Source organism: Sinocyclocheilus rhinocerous, unplaced genomic scaffold (assembly GCF_001515625.1).
Source record: "Sinocyclocheilus rhinocerous isolate Xijiao unplaced genomic scaffold, SAMN03320098_v1.1 scaffold881, whole genome shotgun sequence".
In the NCBI taxonomy this organism is placed as follows: domain Eukaryota; kingdom Metazoa; phylum Chordata; class Actinopteri; order Cypriniformes; family Cyprinidae; genus Sinocyclocheilus; species Sinocyclocheilus rhinocerous.
The window spans coordinates 19,970-34,826 of NW_015624586.1; the positions used below are offsets into that span (position 1 = coordinate 19,970).

Below are 14,857 nucleotides of genomic sequence, written 5' to 3' on the forward strand. Positions count from 1 at the left end.
CACTCACTCACTCACACACACACACTCTCACACACACACTCACGCACTCACACTCACGCACTCACACTCGCACACACACACACACACGCACTCACACTCACACGCACTCACACTCACTCACGCACTCACTCACACACACACACACACACGCACACTCACGCACTCACACTCACTCACACACACACACACACACACACACACACATTTACCCTGCGGAGACACAGTTAAACACCCAGAATGATGAAGCAGTTTGTTCTGCGAGTCTGAGGCCTGCAGTGGGTCGACATGCAGCCGTCTGTGAGTGTGTGTGTGTGTGTGTGTGTGTGTGTCTCAGCAGCACAAACTGATGTTGTTTTCATGCATGACTGCAGGACTCTGGTGACAAACACATGAACTGCTGTCCTCTATTTGCCTCTCGCTGTGAGAGAAGAGTCTCACTGCAAACAGAATCCATCTGTCCATACCGTAAATAAAAATAAATAATCTGACCAAAATATGTTTTAAATATATGTTGTAAACAGTGACTCACAATGAAATACAATTTTGCAATTGAAAATATATTTGGTTTCAACGTTCATATACCAAAATATATTTTAAAATGCATTTCAGGGGCAAGAAAATACATTTCCAATCTTACAGTAGCCTACGTTTAATGCAAATGTGGATAGAATAGCCTTCTGGAGACTATAATGTATTATAATGGTCTCAATATATATATATATATATAGAGAAAGAGAGAGAGTGAGCAACTGGAACATAGTATAATATATTCTATATATTCATTGTAAAATAATATAGACAACAAATAAAGTTTTGTTTTGTACACACACACACACACACTCACTCACTCACTCACTCACTCACTCTCTCGGTGGCTTCTAAAGTTCGAAATGGGAAATTATTTGAAGTATTTGAACCTCATACGCAAGTCCAGAAATGGAGCGGTTAAAGAGATCACGACATTGATTTATTATTATTTCAATTTGTTCCTTGAGGTTCACTTATAATTTTTTGCACGAATACATTAGCAAAAAATATTATTTTCAACCCTCACTCTGGCCTTCTATCAGTAAATGTTCACAATTTCAATAAATAAATGCAAAATAACTGCATTTATAAATGTGAAATAAATGTACTGAGGAGAACGTTTTAAGATTTGAAACCTGAAGGATGTTTATATGCCAAAAAATCAAGGCAAATTTAACAACTTTCAATGAGATTTCATGTGAAACTTCAACATTTTAGTCATTATGTTGTTCATAAATTCACTTCCCTTCAGTGAAATACTGAACTCCCTTCATTAAATACTGTATTTGAAGACTTTATGACATAAATAAGGCCAAATGTGATGCCTACAAATGCAAGAAGCTGCTCTTCAGAGAAGAGTTTGGATGAAAAGCTCCATCAGCTCCTTCAGTCAGAAACAGAGAGAAAGAGGAGAGAAAAGACAAGGACAGAAGCATCTTTTCCCTCTCTCTCTCTCAGTGAAGGATGTAAAGACACTTCAAACCAGCGTTTATGGATTGAAAAGCTACATTTCATGAGACGAGATGATATTCCGTCGGCACAAATGTTGAGCTGAAATGACACCTTATTAAACGAATCACCACAGCCTCGGCCAAAATCATCAAATTCAATGTGATCTGCTCCCTTTGGTTTCGGATGACAGCAGTAAGTGCAGTTACTATGGTATTTTGGTGGAGACTATGGTTACCATGGTTACCGTTTCTAGTAAGAATCCTAATGAGGAAAAATGACTCCTCTTTCTCAGACGCCGGTGTCAGTCCTCATCAAGCAGCATTTAATTAGCAGCAGCTCCTCAGCACCGTTTCTAGAACTGAATCTGCAAATACAGGATATATAAACATGTGCATGATGACTGTGATTCCATTCAGAACGCATTCAGGTACAATTTGAACCTGGAAAAGATACAGAAAAACGTCTACAAAATGCATCGTTTCTAGTAAGGGAACTAAACTTTGCAGATGTTTTAAGACCTTCAGAAAATACACATCCAATCCCCCCCCCCAGATTCTTTTTTTTTTTTAAGGGTTTGTGTTTGGGTCAGTTTTGACCTGAGACTTTTTTTTTGACAAAAAAACATTTTTGCAAAATTATCTATAAAGTCATATGAGTGTCAAAAATATGTGTACAATTTTTGTAAAAGCCCTTTCTGAGACTGAATTTTGTTGATAAACATGAATATATACGTCTATTGACGAACCATTGCTGCAAGTAAAATTAATTTATTTTATTTGAAAAAAAAATTTTCAGAGTAATATTCGTGCTGTTTTGTTGGAAATAAATACATTCGGACTGTTTTTGAGCAATCACGGTTAATTAAATTAAATTCCTTTCATTCCAATGGGGTTAATACTGCTAATTCTCAGAATTTATGTTCTTATAAACTCATCAAATTTTAAAATATAAATAAATAAAATTTCTCATCACTGAATAAAATATAGATATTTTGCATCATAGTTTTTTTTTTTTGGTTTAGTTCATGTGTAATTTGAAATTTAAATGTTCTCATTTTTTTAAATAATAAAAAGGGGTAAATGAAGTAATAACATTCAAATTTTCATTCAAACATTCTCTCTTTAATAAGAAGTTGCTGGTCAAATACAATATGGTTTTAGCTAAAAAAGCATGAAGTTATGAGTGTTTAGTAAAATAACAGAATGCTAGAACAGTCTACATGTTTTGAATGCATTATGTTTGTCGAGCATGTCAGTTTTAATGCAGTAATGCAGCATTATGTGCTCATGAAGCGTGTCAGGAATGAGAAACAGTGTTTTCTGTAACGCTGCATAATGCGTCGCTCGCGTTACGAGCCGCTGGGGTTTGCAGAGTGTCTTTACTTTTCAAGCTGCTTCTATTCCCACGACTCTGATATATTTAGCTGCACGATCCATTGTTGTCACCAAACACAAGTGTGTTCTGTTCAATCTGCAGGAGACTCCAATCAGCAGTGTTTGCTTTCTGGGTCACAGAACTGCTGAGAGGAGCAAGACGTCTTCAGGCTGAGGAGAATCAGATCTAAGAGTGTCAGCTTGTTTTCTTTCACAGGTTTTGTGTTTCTTATTGGAGCTGATTGATCGTAGGCCTCACTGATCTGAGCTCATGCTCCTCAGTTTGTGAATGAACATTGACAACATTGTGGAGTTTACTGTAAAACAGAATTTCATGGAAATTCTACCACTGAACACTTAAATTTGAAAAAAGTTTGGTTTAACCTAAAGAAATTATGACAGAAATATATTACTGCTGTGTAGTATAATGTATGTCTCAAAGTAATAATAATTAAAACTTTATTTTTAATAATCCCATTTTACATGTTTTGATTTCAACGGTAAACTTCTGTTGTTGAGCAGCACTTTGGCGTTTGATGAAAGATGAAAAGGTTTGTTTAATTTTCATTTGATTAAAATATTAATTCAGTTGTTAACGTTTTATGCTTTCATTTAATTACCAGAATTTAAAATACACAGAATCTTTGAAAAAAGGGTCCTATAATGTAAAAATGTAAAAAAAAATAATAATAATAATAAAAGTCAACAGATTTTACTAATAGAGCTACCAAGCTCTGTGTAAAAATAACATTATGATGCTGCCATCTTTCTGAAGTTATTTTTACCCTCCTGTAATTTGGCTCTGAATCTCAGGTGAAAATTTCGTTTTGATCCCCCTCTACAAAATAGTGGATTACTCCGTAAATATTCCTCCATGACATTTAATATTTTAGCTTTCATCATTATAGATGTCTATCTTTCTTCAGAAAAAAATATTAGCAAAATCAAAAATTTGAGCCGGGGAAATTTTTGAAATTTGGTTGATTTGACACAGAATGACCCAAAAACAAATTAACTTGATTTGTGAATTCAATTGATTAGACATTCTTTTTGATTATTCAAATTTAATTCAACTATTAAAATGGAATCCCAAAAAAATCTTTAAAAATATATTTTATTATTTAAATATATATTTTTTATTTTTATTTTTAATAGATTGTTGTTAAACTGTATCCACTGAAAAATTTAAACTGAAAAAAGAGGAATTCAGAAAAATTTAAGTAGAAAAAAAAAGGATTTTGTAAAGAAAAAAAAAACAAAAAAAATGAAAAAAAAAAAGAGATTTACACACATTTTTAAAAGGCCAGTTAGGAAATTGGGAAAAACAAATTGGGTACAATATTTTCAGCACACAATGGTTAAAATGTTCTTCACACTTAGAAAATGAGTTCTTTTAAGAACTAGTTCTTATAAGGCTTTAAAAATGTTATGTTTTGTTAAACTTTTAATAGACTGTTGTTAAATTGCATCCGATAAAACAGAGTCCAGAAAAATTTGAACTGGAAAAATTTTAATGAATAAAACTGAATTTGAGAAAAAATAAAACAGATTTCATAGGGCCCTAAATAATGCTTTTTCACTCAAAACCTGAGCTGCAAGCTCAGATCAATAAACCATCAAGTCGATAAAAGACTGAATCCAAGATTTGGTGACAATACAGCATAATGAGAGTTTTACAGGCAGTTTTTAAAAAGTCGGTCATTTTTGACTGGAAACAATAAATTAGATACAGGATTTTCAGTGCAAGGGTCAAAATGTTCTTCACACTTAGAAAAATGGTTCTTTGAGGAACCCAGAATGGCTCTTCTATGGCATCACAGTAGAATCCCCTTTATTTTTACGAGTGTACTTGAATCCAGATAAAGCCTGTGCTCTCCACACAGAATCAGATGCGTAAAATCATCCATAAGATCGACTGGAGTGGATTCGATTCTATCGGAGCTGAACTAAACACATCTGACTGGAACAAGCAGAGTGACTTTTCTCTGAATTATCACACACACACTGTTTCCAAACAGCCCTGATGAGTCTGTCAGTGACAAAGAGAAATCATGTCCTCTCATGTAAATGTGTTTTCTCTTCAGTCTTCAGTGACGCAGCTCAGGAAATGAAAGCACACTTACAACCCCAATAACAAAACACATCATTCATGCAGCATCTGAACATCTGAACATCTCATCTGCACACACACACACACACCGAGAGACCTGGAGCCGGATGAAAATGAATAATTAAAGGGCTGGAAACAGATGAGCGGAGAGACATGAGACAAAGACTGAGAGAAGAACGCTGAAGGCTTCATTTGCTCTTGAACACGTTCATCTGAGAGAGAGAAGCGCTATCGGCCCACACACACACAAACTGAGAAAAAACAAACAATTACAGAAAGCATTGTGGGCTGAAGGATTCATTCAGACGAGCTCATGTGAACAAACAACTCAATTAATCACTATTGCTTTCATAAACACAGAAGAACGAGCAAACGAAGAGCCTGCAACACTGAACACAATCGGCGTCATTTATGATCATGTAAGCATGAATGATGATGTGAATGTAAATGAGGGCACCGGACGCTTTTAAAACACTGATGCATGAAGCTTTGAAACATTTACGAATCTTTGTTTTGAATCAGTTGTTCGAGGCTTGTTGCTCAATGCGTCACGCAGCTAGATCCAGTGGAGGAGATCATTCTGATGAGTAGCCTAAGATTACTTGCATCTGTTGTTATTGTGACATAACTTGTACACATTTTACTAGTTAGACTAGTTTTTCCCAAACTATAATTCCTGACTACATGTATGAAATCAAGTGAAACTTGTCTAAATGTCTCACAACGTCAGGATGTTTGTTTAATGTTTTATAACATATAAAACCACAAGATATAAAAGCAGTACAAGTGTTAACACTATGAATGTTATTAGAGTCTAGGAATGTTTGGCACAAAGTTGTGATTTTTCCCAATAAAACATTATTTCAATTTGTCTTTAAAATGTCATGTTTAATTCAGCATGTTACGTGTTTTCTTTATTATTTGTACATTTTTGCTATTTCAGATTGAAATTGTTTCTAAACACAAAACAAGTGTTACGTTTACTTGGCTACAAATTAATAAAACAACATTTTTACAGAACCCCCATATTTAATGGTATTTTCATTATTTGTAAATTACATTTAATAAGTTACACTTTCATGAAAACATCTGCAATTGGTTTGTAAATTGGCATGGGTTTTTGTTGTATTTTGTATTTACACTGTTTTGACCAGCAGGTGTCGAGCTTCGAAGCTTCGATCAGCCTGTGGTGATCCGAGCGCTTCGAAACAGTGAATCGTTTTACGAAGCAATTGGTTCAATTGATTCAGAGCTTCGAAGCGTCGTTTTTCCCATCACTACACTTGTTTTTATTTTTGACTTCACATAAAGACACGTTCATACAGCAGCAGTTTACAGTAGTTAGTGTGTATCTGAGCGCTTAATACTGTTACGTTCACATACAGTTCGGTTATTCTCGAACTCACACCTGTTAATGTTGATGAATCGCGACCGAATTTTCAGAGAATGTGCTCGGTGTTTTCATTTGTGGATTTGGTAACTTACAGAGAACGGAGTTATGATCTGATGGTTTCTATCTAATCACTGTGTTCCACCGGAGCTCTTCACGTTCCGTTTCGGAATAAACACCGATCGTGTCGCGTCAACTGCGATAAAAGACAAATGTTACAGGCGTCGCCATCTTTGATATTTACATCAGTCGCGATCGCGATATTCACGGCTCGCTCGAAAATAGAAACGAGCCGATCGGTTCATTCATTCATAGATTGCAGTGTGAACGGAACAGCTTGAGATTCACACCTGTTATTAAAATACGGCTGTCAATGAACTGGATGAACTGGAATTTGATTTTGAATGGATATGATGCCCTTTTGTTTCTGTAAGGTAATTGTTTGATTTGATATGCTCTATCCACATTACAACATTTATTTAGTTAATTTATTCATTCATTTACACCACTATTCAAAAGTTTAAGAAATTAATAGGTCTAATTTTATTCACATGCATTAAATTGATCAAAAGTGACTGTTTTCAATATTGATAATAATCAGAAATGTTTCTAATAATCAGCATATTATACTGATTTCTGAAGATCATGTGACACTGAAGACTGGAGTAATGATGCTGAAAATTCAGCTGCGCATCACAGAAATATATTACAGTTTAACAGATATTCACAGCTATTTTAAAATTAAATAATAGTTCACAATTTTTACTGTATTTTTGATCGAATAGCTGCAGCGTTGGTGAGCAGAAGACACTTCTTTCAAAAACATTAAAAAGTCTTATCGACCCCACATTTTTGAACAGTGTTATTTTTTCTTATTTGGCTACAAAAGAAACAACTAATTACGACTTAAAACATCAATTATATCAATTATATATATATAGTTAGGGCAAGTTGTCCGGTGATACGCAAAAAGTTTTGAACTGCATTTTTGGCTGAACTATCACTTTTTAGGATAATTTCTGTTCTCAGACTAATTAGCTGCTGCTCTGATAAGTCTTGATTTGTTGTGTCCCAGTTGCATTTTTAAAAACGAATGCAAGTCTGCAATTAAGCTGTGGGAACACAGACTGCAGATCTCCATCCCTCTGTTATGCTGTCTGTATGAAGCGCTTTCTCCCGCCGTGTCATTACCATCCGCTCTGATGGGAATCTAATCCCGCCGGCCCCCAGCGGAGCGGCTCTCCACGGGGCCGTGTATCATGGCAGGACACCGAAATCAAGCCGAGACGCCGCTGAAGGTGCTTTCAGATTGGGCTGAACTCAATCCCTCCACACGGGCCTCTCTGCCACATTAGTGTCCAGCTCTCAATGTTTTAATGAAGCTCATAATCACCATGTCTTCCAAACGTCCCACCAGTTTTCATGCCTGCTTTTTCATTTCTATTAAAATCACATTTTGCAATATATTCAGGGAATTACAGGTCAAATTTGGTCTTCAATGTAAGATATTTTATATTTATTCAGCAATGTTTCATTTAACTGTAAAACTGTTGAGTTACCAGTCTTTTCTGCATTTTTTTCTCACTCATATACACATGTACAGTTGTATTTTTGTCCATCTCTGGGTGTTCTTATTAATAAATTTCACATTTTTAAACTTTCCTTTTAAATTACTGTTGCCCATGATGCTACAGTAATTATTCTGCATGCATTAAAGCAGTTTGCATTTTCAGCCCATTTTGGATTCATTTCAATCCAGCATTAAAGTAATTTATGAAATATAGATGAGTTAAAAACAGCCCAGCATGTTGGGTCAAACATTTCATCCAAAAACATCTCATTAAAGCATATCTTAATCTCTAATTCATATTTTTGTTTGAACTTTTTTTTGCATAGAAATGTAAAAACAATGTGATTTTGATTAAAAAAAAATCATAAAACTTTAAAAATAAAATGAAAACGGAAAATATAAAAATAAAAATGTATAACTTGAGGTAGCAAAATAACTGTACCAAAATAACTAAAACTATAATAAAATTAATAAAAAAAACTAAAGATAACTAAAACTATACAGAAAAACTTGAACTAAAATTAAAATGAAAACAGACAATATATATATATAAAAAAAAAAAAAAGAGTAAATCTATAATAGTAGATAAATAAAATATCACTGAAATAACACTGTCTGGAGCAGAGATGCCAAAACGTTTTAATATGAAGGGCCAAAAATCAAACTTGATTGAGGGCTATGGGCCAAAAGTAAATGATGCATTATATCCAACTATATTATATTAAAATTTATTACACAAAAATAAACAAACAAATTAATAATTAAAAATATAATGCATTTTTCAATATATTTAAAATGATTTTATATTTGATTAAAAATAACTATTTAAAAATTGTTTCATTTTTAAAAAATGTTTAAAATGTAATACATTTTAATATAATATAGTTGGATATAATGCAACATTTACTTCTGTTCCACGGTCCTCAATTCATATTAAAAACTTTGGGCACCTCTGGTCTAGCTCAAATTTAACTGCTAGTTGCTAGGCAACCATACATCCCATAAATCCTCAAATTACACAAAATGCAATTAGCCACATATCCTTCATGCATATAAAGTTTGCTGAGTTTTCACCATGGGAATATAAAGCTCTAGCTGTTCAAACAGGCATTAATAATGACAAGCAATGGGAAGTTAATGGGATAAAAATGCTCTTCAATTAAATGCACAACATGTTACATGACACGTTCTGACACAGAAAGCATCTGGAAAACCACAGTTTCAAAGCACATGCGGGCGATCCTGCTGTCTCTCTCAGATTAATGATGTTTCGAGGCTTTTCCCAGCGTCGCTACAAGCATGTAATATAATATTCAGTCCTGCAGCACAAACACTGACAGCAGAACTGAACACAGTTCTGTTCTTCTGTTCTTATAAAACTCAGGCCAAACCCAGCCATTTCTCATTCTCTGACCTGATTTATTGCACAGCGGCAGCTGACGGCCTTCAGAAGAGGGTCACTTATTTCCTAAAAGGCCATTTAAAAAGAGCAAAGGGAAAGATGAAATCAGAGAATAATATTACCCGCAGACCCATCTGATATTTGATGGCTGTCTGCTCCATGCATCACTATCAGTCCCGTCTGACCACAAATGAAAATATCTGACGGTCCTGAACACACTCTCACAAAGAAAAGGTACTGATATGTACACGTTATGTACGAATATGTATCTTTAAGATACTAATATGCACCCATTAGGGGTAAATAACTAAGATGGACCTTTTGAAACTGTACCACCTCAGTGACAGATTTTGTACCTTTTTGAGTGTAATATCTTTCATTAATAACATAAACATAAACGTTATTTCATTATGTTAAACTAGTGTTGATCTAGTTTCTCAGCTGTGCATCCCTCATTAGATTAATCAGGCCAGAGTTATTATAGGTAATTAAAACTAAAACTTTAACCATACACAAAAGCTTTTTTGTTAAAAAAAAATCCTATTTATTTCAACTAGTTGCCAAGGCAACATTTGTCATTTTCATTTAGTTTAACTTGATGTGCCAAAAAAATGTATAAAAACTATGTAGACACACACTCACTCTCTCTCTCTCTCACACACACACACACACACACACACACACACACACTCACACACACACTTACACACACACATACACATACACACACACTCTCTCACACACACTCACACCCACACCCACACTCACTTACAGTTGCAAGAAAAAGTAAGTGAACCATTGTCAATTTTCTGAATTTCTGCTTAAATTGGTCATGAACTTCGATTTGATTTTCACCAAAGTCACAAATATCAACAAACACAATATTTCTAAGCTGATAAAACACAAACAAACATCATCTTTCATGTCTTTATTGAGCTCACTTAAAGTGAGCATACAAAGTAATGGTGGAAAAGTAAGTGAAACAGTAGGCTTCTGGTGTCACTAAAAGCCAATTGGAGTCAGATGTTAGCAAACCAGGAGTCCAATCAATGAAATAAGAATAAAGGTGTGATTTAGAGCTAAACTGACTTATATAAACACCCAAACAGTGTCAGTATGCTATTCACAAGCAGCATTAGCTGATGCCTCTCAAAACAAAAGAGATCTCAGAAGACCTACGATCAAGAGATGTTGATATGCATGTAGCTGGAAAGGGTTACAGAGCAATCTCAAAGACTTTAGATATTCACCAGTCCACAGTTAGACAAACTGTCAGACTATGAAGACGATATGGTACTGTGGCTACACTCCTTGCCATTGTGGAGCGGAAAATGAATTCCCAAGTTCATCAGGATAATCCCAAGGTGGCTGTCCGCAAGATGAAGCTCAGAAGAAGCTGGATAATAACCCTAAACATCGAAGTAAATCTACTACAGAATGGCTTTGGAGACATAAAATCCACCTTTTGGAGTGGCTCAGTCAAGCCCAGACCTCAACCCAATAGAGATGCTGTGGAATGACCTCAAGAGAGCCATTCACACCAGAATATGGGCGAGCTGAAGCAATTCTGAAAGGAATAAAGGTCCAAAATGACTCCTGGACATTGTTCAGGTCTAATACACAGCTACAGGAAGCGCTTGCTTGAGGTTATTGCTGCCAAAAGTGGTTCAACCAGTGATTAAAGCAGTTATTCACTTACTTTTCCACCATCACTTTGTATTTTTAATGGGTGTGTTCAATAAAGACATGAAAGTCATAACTGTTTGTGTTTTATCAGCTTAGAAATATTGTGTTTGTTGATATTTGTGACTTTGGTGAAGATCAGATCACATTTCATGACCAATTTAAGCAGAAAACCAGGAGATTGAAAATAGTTAACTTACTTTTTCTTGCAACTGTATGTATGTATATATATATAACCTGATTCAAAATATTACTAAAAACTATAATAGTATCTCAATGATACTAAAACAACACTGTCTAGAATCAAACTTGATTGAGGGTCATTGGCCAAAAGTAAATGTTGCATTATATTTAATTGTTTAAAAATGTTTAAAATGTAATATTTTATTTAAATATAATATATTTGGTTAACTATATTATATTTAAATAAAATATTACATTTTAAACATTTTTAAACAATTTAAAAAAATTATTTGGACATTATTTTTTAAATATTATTGTAATTATTTTGTAATTTTTTTTTATTATTTCAGTTATATTTTTAAAATTTCACTGCAAAAAATAAATAAATAAATAAATAAACAACATACGAAATAGTTTTTAAAAATTAATTAAATTCACTTATATTGTTTAAAAAAAAAAAAAAAGTTAAAACAAAAATATATTTCAATGGCATGTTTTTTTCCCTATGTCTTCCCTCCTCTTATGATATTGCATGGTGGGCCAAATCAAAGATCAGCTTTTGGTTTAGGCATCTCTGCACTAGTGAATTAACCAAGGTTGTTTCATTTGACAGTACAGGATATTTAGGAAATACCTAAAACATTTTAAAGACTTTAAAGAGCCCACAGATGAAGTAAATCTGCGGTTCCTTCATGGGCTACGGACAGACTACCACACATGAGCGACTATTAAAGCTCATTCTGCTTCACAACTCAGATCTGATACTGATCTTTATGGTCAATAAAAATCTCCTTGAAATCATACATTGAAGTGTATTCATATTACCATGAATGTTGCTGCTCAGAACAGCTCATGAGACGTAATAGAGATCCATCTCTTTCTTACCTTTTTATAATCTGAAGAACCTTCTTTCGCCACAAAGAAGCTTTTGTGAAACAGAAAGGTTCTTCAGATGTTATGGAACCATTTAGACAAAAAAAAGGTTCTTCCATGGCATCGTGAAGCACCTTTATTTTTAAGAGTGCATGAGTCCTTCACAGCAGCAGAAGAGTCTCTGTTAAATTAATTAACTGCTATGGTCCAGATTAATGGAAAAATTATAATAAGTGTAATTACTTAAGGCCTCCTTAAGCAGTAAATCTCAGCCGGCCTCGTTTCAGATAACGAGAGCGCAGGGTAATTAGAGCGGCTGAATTACCCAGGGTTCTGTGTTGATTTCAATCTCTCACTGTACTTACATCTGACAGCAGCGGCTCGACGGCTCGTTTCACACCAATCTGTCATCATCCGATAATTCATTTATTCGTACAAGCCCCGCTCTGAAGGAACTCTTCTTTTACTACGGTACATACAGACATGGATAATGCATGTGAACTGGTTGTCTTACCTTCCCAAAGCTCCCTTTCCCGATGGCCCGCAGAATCTGGAAGTGATCGAAGTTCACTACAAAAGTAAAAGAAGGAAAAGAGTAGATTAACAAAAGTAGATGCAAGAAAATCAAAGTGTTTCTTCACCAAAAAAACAGTCAGTTCTGTCATCATTTACAAGAGTCATGTGAATATACCCATAGGAAAAATTTATTGCTCAGTGGTTGCTTTTCCAAAGCTCAGGAGACTTAGAAGAGATTCTCCTATATCTCTCATTTTAGTATCAACAGCATACTATCAAAATTCCTTAGGAGAAATAGAAGTAGACACAAATGAGACATGAGGTCTCAGAATCCTTAGGAGAAATAAAAGTAGAATCCAATATGACAATGAGAGAGAAACGTGTGAGAGACATGGGAGATCTCTTTATTGTCTTGCTGTAATCTCTTGCAAGACTCCATTATAAAAATGTTTTACTGCTCAGAGGTTGCTGTTGCTTTTTTATTGCAATGGGGTTCCCCTTCAGGAACTCGAGCTGCGCCGAGATTCGCTTTGGGAACGCCCCTGCGTGACCGCATTCTGAAGCACGTGTAAAATCAGTCCAATGGAGCAGCGAGACGTCACGAGCGGGGTGACGTGAGCGACAGGAAGTATAAAAGTGCATCCGGCAGAGCGCAAGTTAGCTTCTGCTCTTCAGTAGCGCTCTGTGTATGTGTCAGTCTATTTACTGTTGTCTGTCAGTCCACAAGCATTCAAAAGAATATGTCAAAGTCTAAACTAATATCCATGGCAAGCAAACAGCATTACAGACGTTGTGTGCCTCCCTGCCCACGCTATCTGGCAGCGGGGGATACACACGTTCTGTGTGTTGTTTGTTTAGGAGCAGAGCATGCACGGTCAGCTTTCGAGGGAGCTGATTGTCATCACTGCGAGTTACTCTCGCTGCGTATGATCCGCTCTCGCCTGGCTGTGTTTCTCCATTGGACTGATTTTACACGTGCTTCAGAACGCGGTCATGCAGGGGTGTTCCCAAAGCGAATCTCGACGCAGCGTCTCGTTCCCTCGGGGAACCATGGTTACATACGTAACCTAGAGACGTTTTTCAGCTTTAATGGTCAGGACAGTAGGAGTAGAGACAGGAAACAATAAACTCAAAAGATTAAACATTTTAGTGCACAAACAAAAAAACAACAAAAGAAAGTCAGAATTGTGAGAAAAATTACAATTACCTCCATTGATCAGACTGCCAAACATCAAGAAATGTTTACACAAAACTACATTTACATTGCATTTATGTATTTGCCAGATGCTTTTGTTTAAAGAAACTTGCATTGCAGGTGTATTTTTTTTTTTATCTCTTCATGTATTCCCTGAGAATCAAAGCCATGATCTACTGTTTGAGCTTCATCCAAAACTGGATTAAAACTGCAAAATCAGCAGGCATTAATCAGGGGTTTTTCTGTGGTCTGTCAGCATCAGAACCGGCTCAGCTTCAAAAACACACTTCACACAGCGGCGCTATTAGAAATAAACACAGTTTCTGGCAGCAAAACGAGCTGCTGTTTGTTAATCAGAAGAACGCCAGCGTGTGTGAAGTCATGAGAAAACAGAACTCATCGATTCGACCTTTATCCAGCCAGAGTCAGAGCTTCTTTTGAGATCAGCAGAAAAACACCTCAAACAACAGCACATTATTATTATGATATCTACACTGCAACAAATCATTTTCTTCCACTGTATTTTTGTCTTGTTTTGTAGTACAAATATCTAAATATTCTTAAATTAAGATGCATTTACTGGTGAAGCAAAATGACTTAAGATATTGAGTCTTGTTTTATGAGAAAAAGAAAGTGAGTTTTTGCTTGAAAAAAGAAGAAATATCTGCCACTGGGGTCAGAAAAATATTCTTGTTTTCCATTTGTTTATTTTTCTGACCCCACTGACAGATATTTGTTCTTGTTTTAATAATTGTAATCATAAATGTTGCTACTTTTCTTTTCAGAAAACAAGTCATTTTGCATCTCAAGTAAAAGTATCTTGATTTAAAAAAAAGAAAAATAAATATGACGGCTCATCATTTCATTTAATGCTCTTGAAACATATGAGGCCAGTGTAGTTTTAATATGGGACATCAAGTGAAGCTAAATGAAGATGCATTCAGAGTTTCTATTCGAAATATTCAAGCATCAGTGAACAGTCAAAGATATCAGAGCTCATGCGTTCTGATTTCATTAGAAATGTATTTAGTGATCTGCTGAGGTTTTATTCTGGACTGATGTGCTCCAAAAGCCCTTTTTCTG

General features: G+C 35.2%; 1 protein-coding gene across 1 annotated transcript in view; it reads right to left on the reverse strand.

Annotated features, from left to right (window-relative positions):
* Positions 1–14,857, reverse strand: part of LOC107744964 (serine/threonine-protein kinase 32C-like) — a gene marked incomplete at its 3' end in the record, with an annotated part of 62,291 nt that overhangs the window by 17,489 nt on the left and 29,945 nt on the right. The window contains exon 2 of the mRNA XM_016558794.1: positions 12,578–12,633. Within this exon, the coding sequence (XP_016414280.1) occupies positions 12,578–12,633 (56 nt within the window). The remainder of the gene's footprint in view (positions 1–12,577; positions 12,634–14,857) is intronic.